Source organism: Antechinus flavipes, chromosome 1, assembly GCF_016432865.1.
Source record: "Antechinus flavipes isolate AdamAnt ecotype Samford, QLD, Australia chromosome 1, AdamAnt_v2, whole genome shotgun sequence".
Lineage (NCBI taxonomy): Eukaryota > Metazoa > Chordata > Mammalia > Dasyuromorphia > Dasyuridae > Antechinus > Antechinus flavipes.
This window is the reverse complement of record NC_067398.1, coordinates 213,953,853-213,980,384: the sequence shown is the minus strand read 5'-3', so window position 1 is coordinate 213,980,384 and position 26,532 is coordinate 213,953,853. Positions and strand designations below refer to the sequence as shown.

The following is a 26,532-nucleotide window of genomic DNA, read 5'->3' as shown; positions in this document are numbered from 1 at the left end:
ACAGGGCTGCCACAAACATTTTTGCACTTGGGTCCCTTTCCCTTCTATAAGATCTCTTTGGGATACAAGCCCAGTAGAAACACTGCTGGATCAAAGTCATACCACCTTCTTAGCAGAGAAGTGATATTCAGTAGATATGGGATAAAGCATACATTTTCAGACATGGCCAGTATGTGAATTTATTTTGCTTGACTGTATCTATCAGAAGAGAAGTTCCTGCTAGAGATGGGAGATCATCTTTATACCTGCTCTTGGGGAGGATGAAGCTGGTAGATCACTTGAATTCCTAACTATAGCCATTAGTACATCTGCATTAAATCAGCTTCATTATGGTGAGCCCTCAGGAAGAAGGTGAGTGGCCAGAATACATAAGGAGGGACAAATTCTTTTTCCAGTTGAGAAATGGAAGCAGATTAAAGCTTACTTGCTGATTCACAAATATTTGAATGGCTGCTGTACTTCTCTCCTTTCGGAAAAGAGGAAGACCTAGGCTTTAAAAAAAAAAAAAAATGGAAGAGAGTTTTATAGGACCTGGTGTAGATATGGAGAAATGGATAAAAAAAAGGAGAAAGGAAGCAATAGGTTGCGGAAAATCTGTATAGTAAACATTTAACAATGTGACATCCAAAATCTAGAAGGAATTGCAATAAATAAATGGTCAAAGGATATCAATAGAAAGTTCTCAAAAAAAAAAGTTAGTCCAAATTCTCTGATAATTATTAAAATGCAGACAGTTCTGAGATGCTATCTTATGTCCAACAGACCAGTAAATATAACATAGTTTACTGGCTCTGTTAGGAAAAGCAGGCATACTTCTTTATTGTTGGCCAAGCTGTAATTTGATTCAAACTTTTTCCCTGCTGAGGCAACTGTGACTTGACCAAGGTCACACAGTTAGGAAGTGTTAAGTGTCTGAGACCAGATTTGAATTCAGGTCCTCTTGACTTCAGAGCTGTTTGGAATTATACAGTTAAGGTGACAAAAATGGCCATAGACTTTGACCACTTGATCTTATTAAGATTATTATTCCCTAGGAAAGTTAAAATCTGGAAGGGGTTAAAGAAATCAAGGATCAATCTGTACAAAAATATTCATTGTAGAACTATATGTGATAGCCCCAAACTAGAAACATTCAAAACCACAATTTACTGAAGAGATAGACTATACTACTGAAATGGAATATTATCACACTGTAATGAATAATTATGAAGAATTCAAAGAACTATGGAAAGGTCTGAAGAGATACAAGAGTGCAAAGGGGAAAGGAAGCAGAATCAAAAGTTTAAAATAAAAACTACAACTAAAAAATGTACTGCTTTTGAATGGATGGTATACTCCAATATAGGAGTAGGGAAGGAATATTTTTAGTACTGAAGATGTATAAAAACGTGATATTTTTAAATGGCAACAACAAGCAAACACAAAAATCTGTTCTGAAAAAGATACCCAAAAGAGGACAATTTTCTTTATTCATTCATTAAAGTTACTGTCTACACCTTTTGTTGTGTTTTTCCTTAACAGTCTGTGTATAACCGACATTTGTGACTATGTCTACAATGACTTTATTTCCTTTTTGGGGGAGAGTGGCCATACATTTTAGTACTTTTACTTGATAATAGCAGTTAAATTGCAGTTTATTTTAAAAGAGAAGGGGAAAAAAGGCTGGGGGGGGGGGGGGGGGAGAGGGGAAGGAGGGAAGAGGAATCACCACCTGTGGATTTGATTTGTCCTAACCACTATTTCCAGTTTCATTGTGAATACCATTGTCATTTCTCAGATAGTGATATTTTTGTTCTACTGCATTACTTCATAGAAATCTTTCCATATTATTTTAAATTCTTCAAAAGCATATGACTTTGATAGTCATAGTTTTCCCTTGTTCCTGCTTTAATTGACAGTCAAAGGATGATTTCAAAGTTAATCATTTTATCTGTCAAAGAATATTGTATGACCTTGATGTATATGACATCAACACCTTGTTAGATAAAATTTTAAGGTTATATTTTCCTGAATCCTTTACTTTTTGTAGTGAAACCAACATTTTGTAATGAAACTAGCAATAGTAGAGTGAGATCCATTAGTCCATTTCTTTCAGAATGACCTTTATATATCTGTAGTTGTAGTTCATTGTCATAAAGATGTTTGTATAGATGAGACAACAGGAACATAGGTCAATAGCTGAATCATAACCTTTTTTTTGATAGTAATACTGTCTGATTTTTTCCTTTAGTTTGTTATCTTCAATTCTCAAATAATTTGAAAACCAGTCTGACAGAACCTACAAAATGGGGACTCTGGCACAGAATTATTCTTATGTATTTGGCCTGTTAAAGCTGTTTTTTTTTTTTTTTCTCTCCTTGTCTTTATCTTCATTAGTTGTATTTCTGCATCCTCATATAGACCTAATCCAGGCTTCAAAGTCAGTGCTAAAATAAAGTGTTTCTACTAGTATTGATGAAATTAGTTGTTACAGTAGTGGTGATTGTTCCAATTTTTACCTTTTTTCTTCTTCCTGTTTCCATCTTCAAAAGCTTTTGTGATTATGTGTTTAGTAGTTAAATATGGTAGTAGAAAGCAAAAATTTATGGACATTGAATGTATATTCATTTGAGTGTTTTTTCTTATTGACATGTTAAGTCAATATATATTTACTTCTTTTTTAGCCCCAACTTTCTCCCAAATGATTCTTTTCATAATGAACTTCTTTTTTGTTGTTGTTGTTGTTGTTGATATAAACTGCCTTGATTTTTTTAATTTAATTTTATTTTATAATAACTTTTTATTCACAGCATAATGAACTTCTTGAAGTACTTAAAACATATATTGGGGGATTTTCTTCCATGTTTAGATATTTTCCTTGTTTTTTGGAGTCATTAATTTTTTTTTCTTTTAAGAAAGTTTATGTATATATGTAAATATAGATCTAGATCTAGATTTTTTTTTTAAAGAAGCATCATGATATAGTGCATAGAGAATTGACCTTAGAGCCAGGAAGACCTGGATTCAAATTCTACCTGTGATACCTTCTGGCTGTATCTGACTAAATCAACTACCTTAGTAGTTAGTACTTGTTTTCTGACATTTTATATTCAATGATTTGTAATTTAGTCTATCGGATTTGACTACTTGAACAAAATTCAGATGGAGTCTTTTGGTGGTCATTGGGACATTTACTAATAACAATTTTGTTCTAATGTGAATTGCTTCAGAATATGATATTATGTAATGGTAAACTGATCAGTAACATGAATATCCTCATGTTCTTAGTAACCTCAGAGAACTGTCTTAAAATCACAAATTGCTGAAAAAGGTACTAATTTACATTGCCTTCTTACTAGGAGCTCTCTACACAGATAGAATCATATTTCCAATGGAGACATTATTTAAAAAACAAACCAAAAAAAAAAAAAAAAAGAATTATCAATCCTGAAATAATATGAATGGCAAAAACACTAACAGCAAGCTAAGTTACTATTTGAATTCTTGGCTGCTTCCAATTCTAGTATTTTTTCTAATAGTTATAGTCTAACTTTGCTTCTACCCAGCTAAAATCCATTTTAAATAAAATTACTGCAATTAAGCTTTCTGTATTTACTCATTTGTGTCAATCATATCTGAAAATGAAAGTACTTTAAATCAAGTATCTTTAGTTGAAAAAAATATCAGTTTCTGTCTTTTCTTCACTCCATCCCATATTTTTTCTACCCAGTTTTAGGATATTCATGTTACTGATCAGTTTACCATTACATAATATCATATTCTGAAGCAATTCACATTAGAACAAAATTGTTATTAGTAAATGTCCCAATGACCACCAAAAGACTCCATCTGAATTTTGTTCAAGTAGTCAAATCCGATAGACTAAATTACAAATCATTGAATATAAAATGTCAGAAAACAACTTGTCATTTTATAAGGAATCAGTTTTTACCTTTAGAGATAATGAGTATGCTTTTCATTGACTTAGATGAGAATAGCACTTAGCTCCCTTTGAGAGTAAAATTCACTTCCTAATTTGAATATGCCTATTTTTGTCAATTTTTTTCACATATTTTTAATATTATTTAAACATAACATTGAAAGATTAATTTGCTTAATAAATATAATTCTTGAATAGATTTTATAAAATGTTTCTTACCTCAGAGACCAGATTGACTCCAAGGACATAGTCTATTTCAGTGCCTGGAGGTCTAGTATTACTTAATGTATGCATGCAAAAATCATAGTAATGTTAATGGGAGTGGCATGTGTTCATTGGAAAGGGAATAAATCCCAGAATTAAGGATTAAAAATTCATTGGAGCTGTTCCAAAATTACCTAATAATGAATATTGAAATTTGGTCAGTAACTTAGTATAGTTATATTAGAAAGAACACTGAATTTAGAGTGAGAGGTTCTTGTTCAGTCATTTTCCTCCTCCCATTTCCATATTCAAATGTTTTTGTGATTATCATATGCTTAGTTAAATGTGCCAATAGAAAGCAAAAATTTATGAACAATGAATGAATATCCATTTTTTAAATTTTTTTTCTTATTGGCTTGTTAAGTCAATATATATTTACTTCACTTTTAGCCCCAATCTTCTCCCACATAGTTCTTTTCATAACAATCCTCTTGAACTATTTAAACTATATGTTGAGAGTTTCTTTTTTTTTTTTTTTCCCCATATATAGGTTTTTTTTTTTTTTCTTTTCCGGAGTTTTTGTTTTTTTTTTTTAAGAAAATAATTTTTTTTTTTTTTAAAAAGGGAAACATCATGACTTTGTGACCCCACTTGGGGGTTTCTTAGCAGAGATACTAGGATTGTTTGCCATTTTCTTTTTCAGCTTACTTTATAAATGAGGAACTGAGATGAATAGGGTTAAGTGACTTGACTAAGATCACCCAACTTGGTTAGGGTCTAAGGTCATATTTGTATTCAGAAAAGGGAGTCTTCCTGACTCTAGAGCTAGCACTCTTTCCACTATACCATCTAGTATTCAGCATCAAACAATCAAATCCTGGACAAATCAGTCTCCTTGTGCCTCAGTTTCCTTTTTCTTTAAAACAAAGGTATTAGGTAAAGTCATCTCTGAAGTCCTTTCCAGTTCTAATCTATGATGCTATATACTACAGATTTTTAATAATACTCATTTTGATCAGCATGAAAAAGCCTCCTTCAAAGAAATTGTTGTGCTTTATGTTGAATATAGTTAATGATAGAATTGAGGGTTAGTATCCTGTAAAATTCCCATAACTTGTTCAGCAATTTTCAACACACGCAACATTACTTTGTATTCTATTCAGTAGATTTAGCAGGTTAAAAATACCTCCAGACTTTCTTTGCCATGGTTATCAATAAAGTTTTTAAGGGACTTGGAAAGGATGCCTATCCTCCAGGTTATAACCAGGAAAAATAAAGTGATTTCCTTTTTCTTTCTCTTTGCAAAATTAACAGCTTCTAGGGTTATAGAGTAAATAGATTTTTAGTTGGTCACATGCTTGTGATAACATTATTGGGCCTTGTGATGGATATGCTCCTAAATGGTAATATTTTTAAGGTAATATTTAGAGCTCCTACTACAGATAAAGTCACCCAATAAAAATTGATATTTCCCTATTGGATTTCAAGACTTTTGAGAGCAAGGACTGTCATTTGCTTCTTATGTGCATCCCAGCACTTAGCAGGATCTGGCATACTTAATAAATGTTTGATTGATCTGAGTACTTTTCTACTCTACCCACTATTTTGGGATATAGTAAAGATAAAAGAAAAGTTTAAAACATAATTCATTCCTATCAGCAACTTATAATTGTGAAAGCACTTATGAAACAATTCAAGAATCACTAGGTTGTTCACAGATGATGCCATCTGTAAAAGTGCATTGGGAATCCAGAGGAGAGATGAATGTGAGCTGAAGTATTCAGAAAAGGATTAAATTAAGAAGATAAGATTTAAACTGAGCCTAGAATGATGGATGGGATTTGGATGAGTATAGAGAAGGTAAGGTATTCCACATTGAAGAAATTTTAGTAAAGTAAGAAAGCCAAAATGGACGTGGCATGGCACAATGAAAAGATTGGCCTGGAAAGGAAAGGATTGACTGGAAGGAGATATAAGTAAGGGGAAATGGCAGAGATTGGTTTAGGCCATATTATGAAAGATCTTTAAAGCCATATACAAGAATTTAAACTTAATTACATAGGCATTGAAATTCCTTTGGAAGTTTTTCAATTTAAAGTTGCATGATGAAAATGTTGTTTTAGGAAGATAAAAAGGATAAGGTGGGGAGGAGGGACAGCGAGGAGGGAATTAAATGTCATTGGGCTTAAATGAATGCTGTGACCAAAACAGTTTAGACATCCTATTTGAAACCTTCTAAAGATAAATGCTAAGATCCCTTAAAACCAAAGAGCAAAAATAGTAATAGAAAGAATTCACAGGGTACCTCCTGAAAAAAATTCCCAAATGAAAATTCCCAGAAACATTACATCCAAAATCTAGAGTTTCCAGATCTAAGAAAAATACTATAAGCAACCAGAAAGAATTCAAGTGTTAAGGAGCCATAATCAAGGTCATACATAATTCAGTAGCTACCATTATAATAATCAGAGAGTTTGGACAATATCCTAGAAGGCAATGGATATAGGTATAAAGTCTTACAGTCTGGAATTTGACCAGCACAACTGAGTATAAGCTTTCAGGGGTGGGAAAGGAGGGAAAAAATGGACCTTTAGTGAAATAGAAGGCTCTTAAGCATTTTTCATGAAAAAACTAGAACTGCATACAAACTCTGAACTTCAAACACTGGTATTGAGAGAAACATTAAGTGGTAAATATGAATGAATAATCTGAAGGGAAAATCATAATGACAAAGTAACAGAATGTAAACAGATGCAATAATATAAACAGAATCACACACTAAAACCTCATAAGTGAATCTTGCAAAATTATAAAGGAGAAGCATACCTTGAAAGAAAAGATATGAAATAACTTTCCCAATCTGTGACATGAGAAGTATTCAATTGTTGCACACCATACATTATTGGACTTTTTCAATGCATTGAACAGTTGGGCTGCTTTTTTTCCTTTTCATGTTTTGGTGTATATATATATATTACATGTTATAAGGAATTATTACATGTTATAAGGAATGGCTCTCTGGGAGGGGAAGAGAGGAAAATGATGATGTAAAAAACAAAAGATATCAACAAAACTTATTTTTTAACAGTAGTAGTATCAAGCAATTATATAAATTGGGGTAACATTCTGAATTAAGAAAGCATACTTAAATCAGAAGTATTTGAGTTCAAATCTGGTCTCAGACACTTAACACTTCTTAGCTTGTCTGGTCCTAGGCAAGTCACTTAACCCCAATTGCCTCAGGGGAAAAAAAAAAAAAGGCATAATCAAGATTAGATCCAGGAACCAGATTAATGAAGGAAAAAGCATGAATTTTTTTTTCGATTGTATTCTGAGTAGTAGGAGGAAATAGATGAAGATTTTGGGAAATTGATCACAAGAATGGTACAAAAGCATGATATAATAGTAAAGAGGAATCAGTGCCTCCTACAATTTGTGATGGAGGAAAGGGAACCTGGACATAGTTTGAACCTAAATTTTGGAAAAACAGATTTTGAAGGGTTCAAATAATTATCATCCTATGAATAAAATGCTATTGGGCAAGTCAGAGATAGGGAAAGAATATACTGAAGAATGAAATTCTGAAGATACCAAAGGAAACAATTTTAATGAAAAGGAAAAGTTGTATTTTTTCTGAAGATACTGAAGGGGATGGCACAAGGATCTGATCAAACAAACTGATTTTAAAAAAGAAATGTACAGAACATTAAAGTTAGTCTAGGAAACGGGATGAATAGGAAAGGAAGACCTTCAGAGTTTCTGGCCACCACAAAAACAATTGCTATTTACACTCACTCTGAGCCATCAAAACCTAAACAATAAGGCTTGGACTGAGACCTTTTATTGGCCAATCAGTGAGAGCCAGGGTGATGGGTCTAAAGATGTAGGTAGTCAATTGACTCTATTGAATTCCAATGGATTTTATCAAAGCCTGGTTTTCCAGATTTCAAGAAATCACAAATGAAAAGTACATGAGACAAAAGCGTTCGTTGCTCCAGGTTTCTTGGGATAGGAATGAGGGGAGAGAACAACAATCATAGAATAAGTACGGGGGAAAAAAATCTATATCCCAAACCTCAAGATACCCAATGAAGTATAAACAATCAAAATTTATATTCCTTTGGACAGAGCATACCTGTAAGGGAAGAGTATGACTCCCCATGTAGACATAGGGAGAAGAAAAAGGTCAGGGGGAGAGGAGATGCAGATCCAAAACTGTCTTCTGCATAAAGCCTTTCCTGAGCTTCTATTTAGTAGTGCCTATTTCTTGTAAACTACTTGGTATTTATTTTAATTTATTTTCTTTATTTCTGTATATGGTTGTTTATGTATTTATTGTCTTCCATTTAAACACAAAGTTCTTCAGAATAAGAATTGTTTCATTCTTTGTATCTTTAGTGCCTAATGCAAAACCTGACACATATTAACAAGCACTTTACACTATTTGTTTCATTTGATTGTCACTGCAATCCTCTGAGGTGGCAGCTCTTAATGTTTCCATGTTGTAGATAAGGAAATTGAGGCTGAACAATGTTGAATAACATGTCCAAAAACACATAACTAATGTATATCTGAATTTGAACTAAGATCTTCTAATTGCAAGACCATCAACTATGCATTATGCCTAGTTGGCTTTATCAAAAACAAGTCATGACATATTAACATCATTTCCTTTTTTGGATAAGTTGAATAAACTAGGAGATGAAAGGAATGCTGTGGATATGATTTTCCTTGAGCAAAGCTTTTTAAAGTTTTCTGATAGTATTTTTATGGGATAATAGAGAAATATAGTAATTATGAACAAATTCAAAAGTGGTTGGATGGCCAGACTCAGTAGATATTTATATGTTAATGTAAAATATAGCAGAATGTCTTCTGCTGAGCACCCCCAAGAATTTGTGCTGGGTCATTTTCCTTTGAATAATTTTAGCAATATATGATAAACATTGAGATGTGTTTATCAAATCTGGAAATGATACTCATCTGGGAAGGATAGCTAATAAACTAGATAAAAGATTCAGTATCCACAAAACTATGTGGCAAGCTTTAGAGCATTGTCAAATATAGAGCATGAATCTAAACAGATTAAATTCAGTAAATATATAAAAGCTTGAGTACCACAAACCAACTTTACAAGTACAAGATGGGAAACATTTGGTTAGGCAGCCATTCTCAGAGTCCTGGGGGTAAACTGCAGTGTCAGTAGTATAATGTAGCAAGTCAAAAAGCGATTGCAATTTTGGCTACATTGAGAATTATAGCTTTCAGGATTAGGGAACTCTAACTTCATCTAAAGCCTAGCTGCTTAAATTGTGATTTATGACCCTATATGGGGGGGTGTAGAAGATCACAAAATTAGGATTTATTATGAGTTAATGTTTGATTTTGTATATCTATTTTATATATCTATATATTCAAAATTACTTGGGCAAAAAGGAGTCATAAGTGGAAAAAAGTTTAAGAACATTAAGATCTAAAGTACTGTATTCCTTTCTGAGTACAAAAAGGAAAGAGGTCATAAGCTGGTGCCTGTTATGTACTAAATAGTGCTAAGTGCTTTTCAGATATCTCATTTGATCCTCACAATGACTCTGGGAGATAGGTGCCATTATCATCTCCATTTATAGTTGAAGAAACTGAGGCAGACAGAGCTTTGATGAGTTGCCTACCCAGCTAGTAAGTCTACGAGGCAGGATTTTTTTACTCAGGTCTTCCTGATTCAAGGCCCAGTACTCTTTCTGTTGTGCCATCAGCTACCAGTTTTTAAGAACTCATAAATTGGAGAAGAAAGCAACCAGGATGGTTGGGAGGAGAGACAGACTGATATTAATTTGCTTTAATGGGCAGAACCAGGAACCATGGATAGAAGTTAAAGTGAGACCCTTCAGGTTTGATGTCAGGAGAAAAGAGCTGTGTTGTGTCATGGGTTCTTTTAAGGATTGTTGAGTTTCTCCTCTTTGGAGATCTTAAAGCATAGACTGGACCTGTCAGTGTTCTAGTGCAGCTTCCTTTTGTAGATGGTTTGATTGAAGGAATCTCCTATTCCATGATGATTCTGTGAAAAGAAAGAATAGTTGTAAGTAAAGAATATAGGAGGGTTAAAGGGAGAGAGCTTAGAATGCAGGGAGGAAGAGGCTGTATAACTGTCTTTTTTAAAGAATAGAAAAATATAAAACCTTTGACTATCCAGTTACAAATCTCATGTTTTATTACAAAATCTCATAGTAAAAAGATCGAGTTTTTAGGGTCAAATCCTATTTTGTTTATATTTTGATGTTAGAAACCTCAATTTAATCTAATATACTATTTCTTTATGAAGGAAGAGCATTCCTCATTTGAATGTTATCACCATAATCAGTATATGTCACTACTATCAACTCTCCAGTTTGACCATGTCTTGGCACTTGTACAGGACTGATTGAGTACAGTGGATCCGCTCATTTCATCTATCTTAACAATGATAATACTCTGAGCTTCTAAGTTGGTATGAATTCCTAACATAGTCTTTATCAAATCTGGCCTGTAACCAATAGCTTTATCAGAATCTTAGCAAGAACCATATCTCTTATTATTAACATTCATTTAAGTCACAAATTATATGCAATCAGTCACCAAAAAGACTGATAATTTCCTGACTTATAATTTTAAAGATATTAAGAGATATTGCTTGAAGCCTTCCATTTAAATTTCTGTGTGGTATGATGATATATTTAAAGTTTTCCTCAACCACTTAAATGATTCTACTAAGCAACACTTTTCCTTTGGGTGGGAATTTGAAGATTAAAGACCATTGCAAAATAAATGTTCTTTCCATACTGACTGTAGGTTAATCTTAATGTGAAGATAGAGCATAAAATGACATATATCCTGATACTTTTTTTCTTCCTTTTTGCCTTAAATGGCCACAAGTGGTCAAGATGGAAAAGAAAAAAATAGTATCCAAATACAGCAGCATACTGGATTGTAATTATAGTTTTTTGAAAATTTGTTCAATGAATCCCCTTTAATTTGTAGTGTTCCAATTCAATATGTAAATAAAGTTTGTTCGGTATCATGTTGGTATTAGAAGTTTTGTTGTATACTTGTGTATGAGCCAGATAAGAGCTGCACAAATTTTATTTTGTTAAGGGAAGTAAGTTAATTCATTTTTTATATAATATCTACTAAACTACTTTGGACAACTTAGTTGACAAAGTTGCTGTGATTTGCAGAAGTTTTTTGCAAAGAGTTTTGAATGCACAAGTCTTTTCAATCCTGTTAATGAAAACATCTGAATAATTTTTGTGTCCCTGAGTATGAGGTGGTTAAGGTGGCAATGTGATAGGGCAGGGAGAAAGGAATATTTCCTTCTATTGTGTCCATTCATTCACATATGTTTGACTAATTATTCTCTTTCTTCAGCTTTTATATTATTTTGCTTCTATATTATTCAAAGCCAATGAATATTGCTTGTTTTATTAAATCTTTTGTTGTGCTGCTGTGACTTGAGTGGGCCAGCTCCTAACAGCAGAGTCTTTGACAAAGCACCAGAGGATTCTGTTAAAAAGTTGTGTTTAGTAATTGTAGTTGTCGTGTCAGACCATAACTGACTTGGAGCTGAAGGATTTTTGTGAGATGAGTAGCTGTGCCAGCAGGGACCCAAGTCTCTTGGGCCAACCCCGCTCTCATTAAGATTTGCCGCTAGCAGTGGCGGTGTTCGGCATGTATGTGACGTGCATTCTGTTATTGTATGCTTGGCTTGTCAGCCTGCAGCTTTCTGACACTCACTTATGTCACTCTTTATTCAGAGAGGAAGAAGCTTTTGATAATTTGACAAGACAAGCTCTTAAACGATCTAGGTCATGGCCTTCACTGTCTGTGATTGTGAACATATTTCCTGAAAGCCCTGTCACTCATCACAGCTACATTTTCTCCCAGGGAGCCATAGGCCTGTCCTGGTCTCTTGTCAGCTCATACATTTTGGTTATTCATATACCAAATACAGTACTGGGGTTTTTTTCCTTCACTTTTGCAAATGCTAGCATGTTAGTAAGGCTAATCCTTTCTCCTGTGTTGTGTTCCCAGCAGGGTTGTGTTCAAGGGTTCTCTCTAGTACAAGGCAGACAACTGGCCAAGGGGAGCTCAAAAGGAGGAAAGGCCGCTTAGTGCTGTTTTTGTGTTTGTTCATTGTTGTGGAAATATGAGAACTGGTGGCAAGGGCCTTGTCTATTGAGCACTTGAGTCTTGGTCTGCTGTCAGGGGCTGTTTAAGATTGAGTGTTTTATTTTCTTTGATGTTCACATTTGAGAATAGGGAAGTGGGAATTAAACAACAGATGCACTAAGCTGGTGTTCTCATAAAACAATAATTAGCACCTGATAAAATGCAATATGGATCAAAATGCACAATATATGCTCTCACTTCATTTGGCATGGCAAACTTACTTGATTCATATCTGAATTTTATGATTAAGAAGACCCAATTTTATTAATGTATGGATTATTTTTAAGTGTATTAGCAGGAAAGAATAGTTAAACCAAAGTTGACAAATGAGAAATTAGATCATTGAAATAGATTTAGAAGTATTCTTTATATTAATATTGTACATTATAAGTTAAATAGAAGGGCTGTTTTATGGTTGGGCACATTTGGTGGTCATATTGCTAAATACCAGGTTAAGTGAGCTAGCTTAGTAGGACAACCAATCAGTACAATTTTATTTTTTACTGTAGTTCATGGTATTTATTGTGAACCAAGAGTTATAATACAAAAGGCTATTCATATTATTCAGTATTTAAATTAAATCAAAGGTTCAGTTGCTATATTTAATTAGACTTCTTCATAGTAAATTACTTCAGCTAAGTAATTTTGTATACAGTAATGACTCTCCAGACTAATCTTAGGCTTGTAACTACATAATACACAGTTATTTAATGAAGAAAAAAGTATGCATCAGCTGAAGAGTAGAAGAAAGTATCAGATGCCAAAATGAAAAATAAAGTTGATTAAATTACACCTCTGTTATCATTAATGGTTCATATTTTATAGTCTATATTGGTGACCACTTAAAAATATTTCATCTTTGCTATAAGCATAGAAAAATTGGCTTTTTATAGCATATCCTTTCTTACACTTAAAATTAAACTGCAAGTGAAGTTTTTGAGGGAGATTATAGCTTCCTGAAAAGATTCTGTAATGATCTTTAATATGGAATAACCTTTCTATTTCTGGATGCAGATAGAAGTTTCACGTTTCTCACCAATAGATTTCTGCATCAAATGGTGTCTTCATGTCCAAAGCAATCAAGTGATTGTTCAAAAAAAAAAAAAGTAATTCACTTTTATTATTAAATTGCTTCAGCACAAGTAAAGGTCACACAGTAAAGTAGCATTCTGCCAGTGTATGACAACCCAGTGATTGCAATTTTTCAACCGTATTATTCTGGGGACACTGTGGTAATCAAAAACTACCCATAACTAATGTATAAATAGCTATTGGTTATTTCTGTGATAATCCACCTCAAAGAATACATACAGTGAAAGCTTACTCTCTTTTGGAAAAAGTTCACATACTGTGGTGCTATGTATTAGAAACATGTGTGTGTGAGTAATGTCATTTACAAAATGGAAGTTTTAACATCCTATTATTAAGGACTTTTTATTTACAAACCTTCTAGTTTGTATCTATCAATTTTACTTAGGAACATAAGAGTTCTTTGCTTTCCAAAAGTACTGTCATATATTTTTAAATAGTTGTTCAGTTCAATCAGCATTTTGTCCAGAAAGTCAGTATACAATGTGTGTGTGTGTGTATGTACACTTATATACATACATGTCAGTTATTTTAACATTCAACAAAGGAAGATGGAGAAATGATCCATCAAACAGACTAACTTGCCACACCTTGCTACAGAAAATTACCTAGAGTTGTTAAACTTTAAGTGCATATTGCATTGAGGTTACTACACAGTTAGAGAAAACCTTCATTTTTCTATGATTGGACATGATGGGCATAATATGGATATTGTTATTCAAAAAGCATTATTTTCTATAGTGTTTCAAGATCTATGAACACTTTAAAATAATGAAAATTATTTAATTTTTATGCTCATATGTTAAAAAATAATTGCAACTCATCCAGTGGGTTATTTCCCACAGGTAAAGCAAATCATATGTTCCTTTAAATTTAAAAAAAATTTTTTTTTTAAATACAAATGATTTCAAAATCACGTTAAGCATTCATGGTCTTAAAATTCAGTTATCATTTCTTTTTCTTAACTATTGGTCTATTTCTATAAAGAATAATGAGAATAAAAAAATCTTAAATAATTTTTGTTATAATGAACCACAATAATCCTTTTTTTTTTCTTTCTGGAAAGATGGTAGGATATTGATGATGTGTTAAAATAATGATCTGTTCATAAAAACATTTGTATCCTTAACATAAGTATCTGATTCCCCCTGAGTCACAGTTGGATAGAGTTTAGAGTAGGGGAAGAGAGAGGGCTTATGTATGTGTACATAAGAAAGGGGTTTTTTCTGTTTTGTTTTTCTTAACTAATTTTTTTTAACTATTTCAGTACTAATTTAGCAGTTGCTGAGATTAAAAGGACAAAAAGTTAAGCAAGGTACAGATTTGCATTTAAAAAAATAATAATTTTGAGATTTACATATAGTAATTATGGCCTGTGGTAGTTAAAGAAAACATATCAAGCTACACAGAAGTATTTTTAAAAGCAATAGTTTGTAAATTATTTTCTAAGGCCCAAGTTGAAAAGTTGAAAAGCTATGTGCAGAGGTTTTTTTTTTTTTTTTTTTTTAACCATAGCTGTGTTTTTATCAGTTTAACTATAGTTATGGCTCTTGATTGCATCTTAGTCCCCAAAACTCTAAGGAAAAGGGAGAGAGAGAAAGAGAGAGAGAGAAAACTTTGTTCCTGGCTTTCTGACAATGGCAGGGAGTGTGTTAAACCAGTGTAAAATTCAATTAAACTGTCTAGCCAGGTTTTTGAAGCTGAAATGCAGACCCTTTCAGCTAAGCTTCTTATTTTGCTGTGACCGACACCAGTGGATACTGTGTTATGCCAAAACCAACAGGCTGTAAAGCACCTTGTTTCATGCTCCCAGCTGATCAATATTTTTATTTTCCAGACTTGCCCAGAAATATGGAGGCAGTATCACCTAACGGTAAGTAGAAACACCTTTTTTATTTTCTCCTAGACCCAGCCTATTTACTGTTCTGTGAACTGCTGACCATAAAATATAGACAAGCATCTTCTGCAGGAAGATAATAAACATCTGAAGAGTTTTTGTACTAGAGGAAGCAATAAGGCACTCTTTTTTTTTTCTCTCAAAAATCCCCCCCCCCAACTCCCATCCTCCCTCTTATTCTTCGAAGGTTTTGAATTTTGATTTTTTTTTTATTGCTGGCATCATTTAATGATTACATCACATTGTCTTCCAATCTACTTTTATTATGATGTTAAAAAAAATTAAAATTTGTTGAGAACCATAAATGAATAAGGTAGCAAGTCAGTCTTTAAAAATAAAAAGTTGTGTTATCTACAGCACACATACAGCACACTTCCAGTATAATTTCTTCATTTTCATTAGTTTGAAAATATGAATTTTAAAATTAAACTTAGAAAAGTTGTGTACATCTTTCAGAAGAATAGTTTAACTTCTTTATACTCCATCACTCTCATGTCATTCAATATATACTTACTACCCTCTAGGCCATTCAATTTTCTTTATTATCATTTGAGGTAAAATAGAAATATAAAGTACACTCTTAGTTTGTGATAGTTTATTGCAAAATTTAATTGACTAATACTTGAAGATTGTGAATTCAATTTACATTAAATATTTAGCTTAAAGTATGTTTTCACTAATTCAGTAACACCCTCCTGTCATTTCCTATAGTATTTTAAATGTATTAGGCTGATCAAAAGATTTTGACTCATAGTAAAAAAAAAATTTTGAAAAATTACTATAGTTAAATAATTTAATTAAAACTTATTCCTTGGGCTTTAAATATTTGACAATTTTCACCTAAAACCTGGTAGTAAAATAGGAAGGGAGAAATGTGTGTATTCATTGTTCTGTTTCTTATACTCTTACAAATTTGGGGGGAAAACAAATCAGCAAATAAGTGGACTTGGGAGCTGTGGGTTCTGTTTGTACTTGTTCTTTGCCTTTTAACTTAAGAGATGAAAAATTAGTTGGGGAAAAAAAGCAATAATTGATGGGGTCATGTACTTTCACTTTCTTTTATTATGTTTGCTTAATTTCTTTAAAGACACTCAATAGAAAGTGCTAATTCCTTTATCATTCTTTACTGCAAAAAAGAGGTGTGTCCAGGAATGTTTAAATAGACCTCCCTAGCTAGCCTGCTTTTTGGCACTTTGTTTACAGGGTATCTCAGTATTTATACATTTTTACTTTTCACCTTTTTTCCATCATGACAGTTCCCTAATAAAACAGCATTAACCTATCTTATTCATTTGTAGTGTAAGTTGTCTTCATTACCAGATCAACTGCCTACTTTTAAAAGAGGGGGGTGGGAGAGAGAAAGAAACTTTGAAAATTATCAACTATATGAGTGAATTGATTCTGTAATTTTAAGGTGGTTTTTTTTTTTGCATTAAATGTAAAGTTTCTATCAAGATGGTATTATACAAATGGTGTGAATATAAATTTCATAATTAATCACATTAAATTTATGCCTTATCTATATTACAGCAGTTTTTCACCTGTAATCTATAGCTCTAAATTTGATTATTTTATATGAAGTCCCATGCTCTCTCCATGGATTTTTTGTTTTCCATGGTGGCAACTTCACAACCTCTACTTAATTTAAATATAATCATATTTTGTATATTTTAAGATCTCAGCAAAACTAATTTTATCAGTGTTTTTGTTTATGGTGATACCTTAAAAATTTTTCCTTTTTATCCCTCCTCCCTTTTTTTCCTGATGATACTTTTATGTGAATGAAAGTAGAAAAAAAGTTGATTTCAGTTGAATGAATAAAGTATTTAAAGTGTTTAACTTCATAGATTGCTAGAAATGCAGACTTTAAAACGAGTGGTTTCTTAATAAGGAGAAAAACACAAAAGAGAAAGTTTTGTTTCCAGATTTTCATCATGAGCTATTTATGCTATAAAAATATGGCTCTAAAAATAATTTATCCTAGAATAGAATATAAATTTCTTTCCCCCAAAAGGTAGTTGAATTTGACATCATAGTTTTCCAAGTTACTCTATAAAATATCCTATTAATTAGATAATTACATTAGTGTACTAGTATGGGATCCATAGTCCAGTGTTTTATTCCTTCAGACACATTTATAAGGGTTTATGTTTGGCATCTAAAACAGTTACTGAAGATGCATATAAAATATGCCTTAGCATTATAACAGCATGATATTAAAAAGTGTATAATTAAACAATATGGATGTCTTTTAGAAATAGAACCAGAATACATGGTGTTTTATTCATTATCATCCTCTTTTCTAGGAGATGGACTGCCACCTATTGACTCCTTGTAGTTCTCACACTTTATTGTAACAGCAGCAGGAACAATGACCAAAAAATATAGTTTATGTTGCAATTGCCAACACACTTTCATGTGACCCACGTTATTAAGAATCACAGAACATTCAAAACCTAAGATTTAAGTTAGTTTTCCTCCCCGAACGTCCTTCATTGCAAGTCTCTTGGAATGGTAAAAGCAAGTACAAAACAATATTGGAATTTAATTTGTAGATCATTGTTTAGACTAAGAAATCAAATTCGTAAGTCTGTGATTATTAAAAGTCCATTCATGGATAAAGATAATTTTATAGGGATTTTTGTATATGAAATTTATGGCATTCACATAGCATTAAACATAACAAAACATTCTTTGTTGGGAAACAGAATTGTTTAATGATCCATTTTTGGAACTTAAAAAAAAATTTAAATGAAGACTTTTAAGATATATGTGATTCCCACAAATAAGACAGAAAAGATATTTTTAATGTGAACTGATAATTGATAAGTCCTGTTTATGAGCCACCATTCTATTTTTTTCTCTTCAAAATCTGACTTTTAAAAGAGCATTGCATCCCTAAATATATAAACAGAAAGGACTAATCATCTATTGCTGTAAGTGCAATTATTTAATGGTACTAAATCAGTCATTGATTAAAACACATTACTCTGGAATTGGCAAATATATTGAGTGAATTCATTATTTCATCTGTTTTATGAGACAAATGGAATAAGTCTACTCAAGTATGGATTGAACAGTTTTTTTAACCAATCTTAACTACACATCATCTATAGGTGAATAGCCTCATGGGACACATAGTAACATAATTCTTCTGAGGAATACATGCCTATAAATTTAGAATGGTATTCCTTATTTATGTAAATATATTCCATTCACTTTCTTATTATATATTTCAATTTGTAAAATTATTCACCAATACATTGATTATTCACATTTCAGTTCAGGGTATACATGGATTAAATAAAAATGGCAGGATTCTAATTTAATTAAATAAAAAATAGGAAATAGGTTTAGGATGTTTAGGGAAAACCCTTCAGTGGCAAGACTTGTGTTTTAATTTCTGATTTTTTTTTTTTTGAGATTATACTGTAGCTGATTTTTCTGAGAAGATTTTTTTTTTTTACCTTGTAGATAACTAACTCTTCATCTTTTTTATTTACCTTCCTTCAATGATGTTTAGGCAATAAGAGCCCTCCCCCAACTCCTATCATTTCTAGCTTCATTTATCTTGAAAATCCTAAGGCAAAAAGACCAACTTAAGAGTTCTATATCTAACAATTCTTAGCTAGTAAATACTATAATTTGACATGCTTTTGACAGTTAGTTAATTCTGTTTTTAATCTACTTATGTAAAACAGTAAATTAAGAGTTGACTGTTTTAATATGTATATATTAAAGATGTATATATGAGATGTAAATAAGTATATATGAAAGATAGACATGTTATGTGTTAAATTTTCCATATGATTCAATTCTTTGTGTATCATTGTCAAAACTTGCAACCCTTTTTCCCCCCTAAATAAACATATAAGCAGTCTAGGCTTTAGAAAATATTGGCTCATCAAAGATGACTTCCTTATGATAATTAAACTCAGAATTCACCTTTTCTTTTAAAATATTTGTGTGATTTAGATGACACACAAACCAAAAACAAGTAGCCTTGCAGTTAATGTGGAAGTTGTGTTTTATAAGTATTTATAAGTATTTCATAAGTATTCCTTATGGGAGAGCAAAATATTTAAGAGTGTAGAATTTAAAATTAGAAGAAAGTTAAATATTTTAAGCAAAAAAAAAAATGCAATTACATAGATGGTAGAGGTCAGTTTGGTAACTTTGTGAATGTGGTTAATGAAAGGTCTTTATCCTAAGATTGGGGATTGAAATGAAATGAGTGATACTTAGCTAAACACCAGTTGATAGAATAGATAATTATTATTTTAAAATAAAGTAATAGAGCAGCATAATCATTTTAATTGTTTCTTTCAAGCATCAGCATTTTTATGGTATAAAACATAATTCTTTCAATTTGGCATATACCAGGTATCTAATGAATTCTTTTAATAGTCTTTAGGAAACTTTTTTTATGACTTTGATTACTAACATATTATCTACTATAAATAGTATTTTCAGTGATTTAGCATATATTATTTTAGAAAGTGGGAGGATGGTTTAAATTTTTGCTGTTTTTGAAAATTAGGATATTTTGTTGGTAGACCAGAAGTATCTTTAAAAACAGCTATCTTTGGAATAATCATTCACACTCAATCACAATCAAACAATTACTATATGCCAGGTAGCATTCTTAGATCCTAGGGATACAAATAAAATAAATGAAACAAAGAGCTTATATTCTACTTAATAAAAAGCTAGTGGTTTAGACCTTTGCTTTGGTATTTAAAAGTTACATTGCTAACCTCTTGAGGAACCAAGAGTTCTGTTACATAAAGTATAATAATTGTAAAACTGGGTACTGCACAGTAACTTTTACAATAAACTTCCCTAGATCCCAGATAGCTAATTTGAGAAGATTGTGCCATTATATGATAGATGACATAATCACCTTTTTTTTGGAATTGGAAAGTCAATAAAAAATACTACATACTGTAATTATATTGAAATCAATTCCATTTGTTTGTTAGTTTGTTTTTATAATTTGCAAAGGGTTTTAGAAAAATAAATAAGTGGTATGAATATTTTCCCATTCTTTTATCATTAACTTTTATGTAAAAGAGAAAACTTTGGTTTTTAAAGCTTTTACTGAGTGATAATATATTTGATGAATCAGTTATTGTGAAAAAGATTTTCATTATACAGAACTAAAAAAAAAAAACCATTTGGGATGAAATTTTATTTATCTTTTTTGATTGTTTGAATTCTAGATAAATCGAAATTTTATATGCACAAATAACTTTTTTATAATACTATATTTGATATCTTATGGATAAATAATGTATTTAGATAATTGTTTTTAAAGCAGTTTTTCAAATAGTAAAATGTATACTTATAAAAATTTTTAGATAAACAATTTATCAAATTATAAAATTACTAGTATAAAGTTCAAACTTGCAAAGGAACCTGAAGTTACAATTTTAAGATTAAAAACTTACACAGTTATTACTTCTATTCTAATGAAGTCATTTATATTAATTCTGCATCTTTAAATATAGAGCAACTACTACATATTTTTAAATACCTGTCACAAGTACATCATACCACATTTTGACAAAATGTATCTTTGGGGGAGATATTGGAAAAGAAATGTCAAAGCCAGTGTTTTCAAAAATTATTAATTCTGCTAGATTTTTTAAAAAACAATACATTTTACCATGTCATCAGAATTGTAAAATGAAAAAAATATTGATCTAAATTACATATTCATGTGTTATTTTTCATAATTGTCCCAGAGTGGCTAAGTCTTACAGTTCGTATGAAATGTATCAAATCTTTTTGTAAAAGGGAGAAACAAAGAAGAGTACAATTGGCTTTGAATGTTGCTGCTTTTATTAAAATAAAATCAAATTTAGTATACAAAGTATAAACTTTTCTTCCTTTTAAAGAAAAAATTAGATTGTCTACATCTCTCACTGCTAGAATTTCTAATTTGGTTTATTTTCAGTATTTTACTGCACTAATCATTTTTATTTAAATAAAAAGTAATATAACAGAACTTGAAGATAATTTTTTGACTTCAATATTTTAACTGCCATTTTAACAAGCAATAAAAAAACAAGAACAGGTGTTTCTGGTTCTCTTGTAAATTTAAAGATTTCAATTCCCTAATGATGAAATTTGGATAATCATTCTATAACTAGGGAAAAAAGTTATTTCAGCCTGAATTAAGCTAGAGTATACTTTTACAATCTTCTCTCTGTCCTTAAAATTTTCCTAACCATAGAATTTAGGAGACACAATAGTACATCAGAAAAAGCCCTAGATTTGGAATAAAAGGACCCAGTTTCAAATTTTGACTTTATTTACTGTTTGTGTAACCACAAGCTAATTACTCTCTAAATCTCAGTGTAAATAGGGAGATTGAACTAGGTGACCTTTAAGGATCCTTCTGGCTTGAATCTGTGATCCTGTTAGTTTTGTTTTCATCATTTTCTGAAGTGAGATTCAGCCTAGCATAGTGGAAAGAATATTGGCCTCAGAGCCAGGAGGAGCCTGGACTAAAATCCTATCTCTAACTGATATTGGCTCTAGGACCCTAGGAAAGTCATATAACACTTTAGGTCCTGAGACAGCTCTCTAAAACTCTAAGGGACAGAGCCGCTGAACATCTGCCTTGTTAGAAGTAATTTCCTTATTGGGAGTTCCCTACATCAATGACATCACATAGGTCCAATATAATATATAAAATAAAATACAATCATTTGATCTGAAGTTTAGAAGCAATGGAAAATTATCACATTTTTTTCCCCTTTTGGTAAAAAGTGCTGGTTTCTTTATACCTTCAACTTAATTGCTACAAAAAGACCAATATATTTAGAATTTATATTATTGGGTTCAGGTTTCACTTCTTGCTTAAGTTTTGTTTTTGTTTTTGTTTTTGTTTTTTTCAAAATATGCATATTGCTGTTAGTTTTGTTTTCATCCCCACACATTTATCATTGAAATAATAAATAGCTAAAAGAAAAGGTAGAGAAGACCATTTGGATTTGTCCAAGTGTTTTAGTGCTATTGTATACAATAAATGCTTTGTTGTATTTTTTCTTCCAAATGTGCTTTATACATATGATGCTAAGAACAGAGATTATAATATTCATTTGAAAACTGTAAAATCACTTGCTCATTGGCAAATTTGGTAAGATCAGTTTTATATAGGCTTGTGATTTCATCATCATGATGAGCTCCACAAGATGGAAATGCCTTTTGCCAACATAGACTGACATAACACCATCTATTAGTGATCTGAAGAAACATCAAGTATACTCAGAGAGTAAATGAAGAAAGTATTATTCATGATCACAGAGCTAATAGGTGTTTTGAGGCAGCTCTTGAACTCAGATCTTTCTCATTCTAACTAGCTCTCTGTCAACTAAACTATGCTATCTGCTTCTCAGATCAACAAGTATGTTTTTTAATTATATTTGTATATGCTCTGGATCTGTGTTTTCATTAATATAGAGATCCCCAGCTTGAGGAATCTTCCTCTAACAATGCAGAGATTTGCTAAGGTCACACAGCCATTCTGTGTGGTAGGACCTGAACCTCGATTTTCCTGGCTCCAAAGCCAGCTCTCTATCCATTATGCCAGTGGATGGACAGGAGGAGGGAGCGGGACCATGAGGGACAGTTAGAACTATTTTGTCTCTGTCGATTTTTTTTTTTTTGGTAGAAGAAGAAAACTACTATATACATTTTTAAAAACACAATCCTAAAAAAAAAAAAATAAAATGGTTTAAATATTAAATGGTGTACTATTCTACTGAGTTTATCCTATAAAATAATGCCAATGTTATGACAAACATTCAAATATAAATATCAAACCTGGATTATGAGTATTATTTTAAAATTGGGGCTTTTTTTTAAGTGCTCTCCTTTCTGAAACTAACCATTTCATTGATTAGGATCAGATGAAAACAATGATAGAAGCAGATGTGGTATAGCACATAGTAGTGAATTATCAGTTCTGGATTTTATTTTAATAGGTATGTATATGATTTAGTAGATGGGTACATGATTGATAGCATAAGTGACCAGAAAGCCAGTCTTGGGGCCAATACAATGTACATACTGACTCTGTGATTTTGGACAAGTCACTTTATCTCAGTGAATCCAGATAACTCCGTAAGAGTACAAATTGTGTAACAGTTTATTTCTATTGATTAAGAGAGTTTCCTCATCAAAAATTGCTCGGACCAATGAATTTACACCCAAAAGTGGGTAAATTTCATATTCAGAAATATGTATATACATATGTCTAAGAGATCTTTCTTAAATAATTGAAAGTCACCAAAGTGACATACACATTTTTAACCATAACCTTTAAATATAGTTTTATATATGTATATATTAATATATAAATACATTGATATATGAACATAAGATATATGTATTTATATATAAACTACAAACATAGTTTAATAATAGGCAGTCTTTAGAATTTGCATATTGTGATTCACCATTGTCCTAAGTAGTTAATAAAAGATTTTCAAATTAATGCATATTCTTTTATGGTAATAAACTAATTTGTAAGCATTGTATGGTGTATATTATAGAACTTCACTATTTACTGTGCATATATAAGCATAAGCAAATAACTTTAAAAAGTCCTAGGACCTTGTGTTTTCTCACATATGTACTTGGGGTTGGACAACATGCTCTGTTGATAACATTGATTAAACATCTCCCATGTTCAGTTAGACACTAGGAAATATACAAAGTTTGCCTACAATACCTGCCTTCACAACAGAATATAAGAATGTAAAATAAATGCGTTAGAAATTTGGGGGGCAAAAAAATTTGTGTGAGATGATCGGTAAAGCTTTCTTGAGCCTCTAAATTCTAAGTGTAAAGAAAAAAATACAGTGAAAGAATATAAAAATAAATGTGTTGTTGACAAAACCCAATTGAAAATTTTTAAGAGAAGTGTTATTTGTCATTTAATCTCTCATTCATGTGTATTTTAGTCTCTGAACCCACTCAATATTCAGTCAACATTTATAAATTCATTTATAAATTACTTGCTTTGCACCAGTTACCAGGGAGTAGTAGCAAGCCTTGGTCTAGGTAATCACAGAGATTGTGAGTAGTAGTAGTTTGCCGTTCCCTTTCCAGTAGCATTGGTAGTAATGAAAGACAGTTACACACACAAATCCACTTGTAAGTGCTTTTTCCTAAGCATGAGAACTATATTTTGATAAATATTAATAATATGTGATCAAGTTTAAGGATATTACTTTTAATCCAAAGTCATCAAAAGATTTACCATCATTCTTAGGGTCAGGTTCTATTTTATATTTTTTGTCTTTCTATCCCTGGCATCAAATATAAGGCCATATATTTAATAGACCTAATAAATGCTTATCAAATTCTAAATAATACACATTTCTACCAGTAAGTCACATTAGAAAAATACAAATTTAGTCCCTAGAAACAAGTGTAATCCATATTAATTTAATTCTTTGGAAAAAATAATCCTTTCTTATGTAGCACCCTAGATGATACTGAATCATGTTGGCAAATTTTTCATTTCTTTTATCAATTTGGCAAAATAGGTTCTCAGTATTTCTTCTACATTTTCAAAAGTGATTATTATTGTGCCCTTTTCTGTCTGTGCATACCTTTTTTTTCAGGTGTGTTTTATAGAAATGTGAGAGGAAATATTGCACACTAGACAAAACATTAGCCTTGGAGTCTGGAAGATCTGGATTCCAGTCTTGTTGCTATCATTCAGTAGTTCAGTGACCCTGAGCAAGACATTTAATTTCTCTCAACACAACTTACAGCAGCTAACAATTGTAGAGATGCTGATGTTCTGCATTGTCCAGGAGATCCCTGTATCAACACAATCACAAATTCAGTTTCTATTTTTTCATATAAATATAACTTTTTTTATGTGATTAATAGGTTTGGTTTTGCTTTTGTGACACAAGTGCTTTATCTCACAAAAAATTTTTCATTGGATAAATTGTATTACAAGTCATTTTATATGTGGCATTTCTTCCTTGTTTATACATTGGAACCTTTGATTTATATTTATCATAATTTATATTTTTAGCCTGGATCTGTTATATCTCACTGTTAATACTCTATCTCATGGGATTTTCCCTCTTCCCTTCATAAGTCCTGAGTGAGAAGCTATCTTATATTGGAAGTAGCCCTTAATAGTAGACTGAATTTTTAAACAAATGCTTAGGAATTAACATTCTCCAGTGCTTAGCATTCCTTTAGAGGTATATTTCTGACTTGTAATCAACTCATGGATGCTTGACACTTTAGAGTGGTTCATTTGAATGGTGCACAAACTTAAAATGAGAAGGGACTCCATATTAGTTTGAATGAGCAAAACCTACTCTTGACTATTCTTATCCAGGGCCTGCAGTATTATTTTTTAAATTTGATATTAACATGTAATGATTGATTATTTTCCTTGTTGATATTTGTCTTATTTTTACTTTTGTTGTATTTGTAATATTTCTCTTCCATCTCTAAAAATAGACATAAAAATTTTTACTGCCTTGCAAATTTAACATTTTAGAATTCTCTTTTATAGATATTTTAGGGAGTTCTACAAACACAGTCAACAAGCATTTAATGTATTAAGTGATTTTTATTAGGCCATATATTAGCTATGTGCCAGACACTGTATTTTAAAGGAAAAAAAAAAAAAAGCCCCTATCTGTCAGAAGTTTTCTATTGAAGGAAAGAGCACGTACATAATCTTAAATCTCCTTAATCTTAGTTTTTCCACTCTGAGCATAACCCTGTTTGTACATAATGATCTGCATGTTGTCTTCCCATTATACTGTGAGCTAGTTGAGAACGGAAACTAATTTTTGTGTTTCTTTGTATCTCTAGAATTTAGCATGGTACTTAACATATAGTAGTCACTTAATATATACTTGATTGACTGAGTGATTAAATAAGTACATGTAAGATACAGGACACATAAAAGGTAGCCATATAGGAAAAACACTAGCAGACAGAGGGAGTAGGAAAGGGCCCCTTCCATGCTTGGGGGTGAGCCAGTGAAAAGCATAAAGATAGATAATGGAGAATAATAGTATATGCAGAACAAATTGGCTAGATCAGTGAATACATGGAGGGGCGTCATGAATTAAAAGATTGAAAACACAGAAATGGGACTAGGTGCTAGAGAACTATCAATGTCAAATGAGTTTATATTTTATTCTAGAAGCAACATGAAGCTATT

The 26,532-nt window shown here is 31.6% G+C and overlaps 1 protein-coding gene across 3 annotated transcripts in view; it reads left to right on the top strand.

Annotated features, from left to right (window-relative positions):
- The window catches only part of ZCCHC7 (zinc finger CCHC-type containing 7), a 270,988-nt gene that overhangs the window by 212,390 nt on the left and 32,066 nt on the right, over positions 1-26,532 (top strand). For all 3 annotated transcript variants that reach the window (XM_051996084.1, XM_051996092.1, XM_051996098.1), the window contains exon 6: positions 15,252-15,287. In XM_051996084.1, coding sequence (XP_051852044.1) covers positions 15,252-15,287 — 36 coding nt within the window. The remainder of the gene's footprint in view (positions 1-15,251; positions 15,288-26,532) is intronic.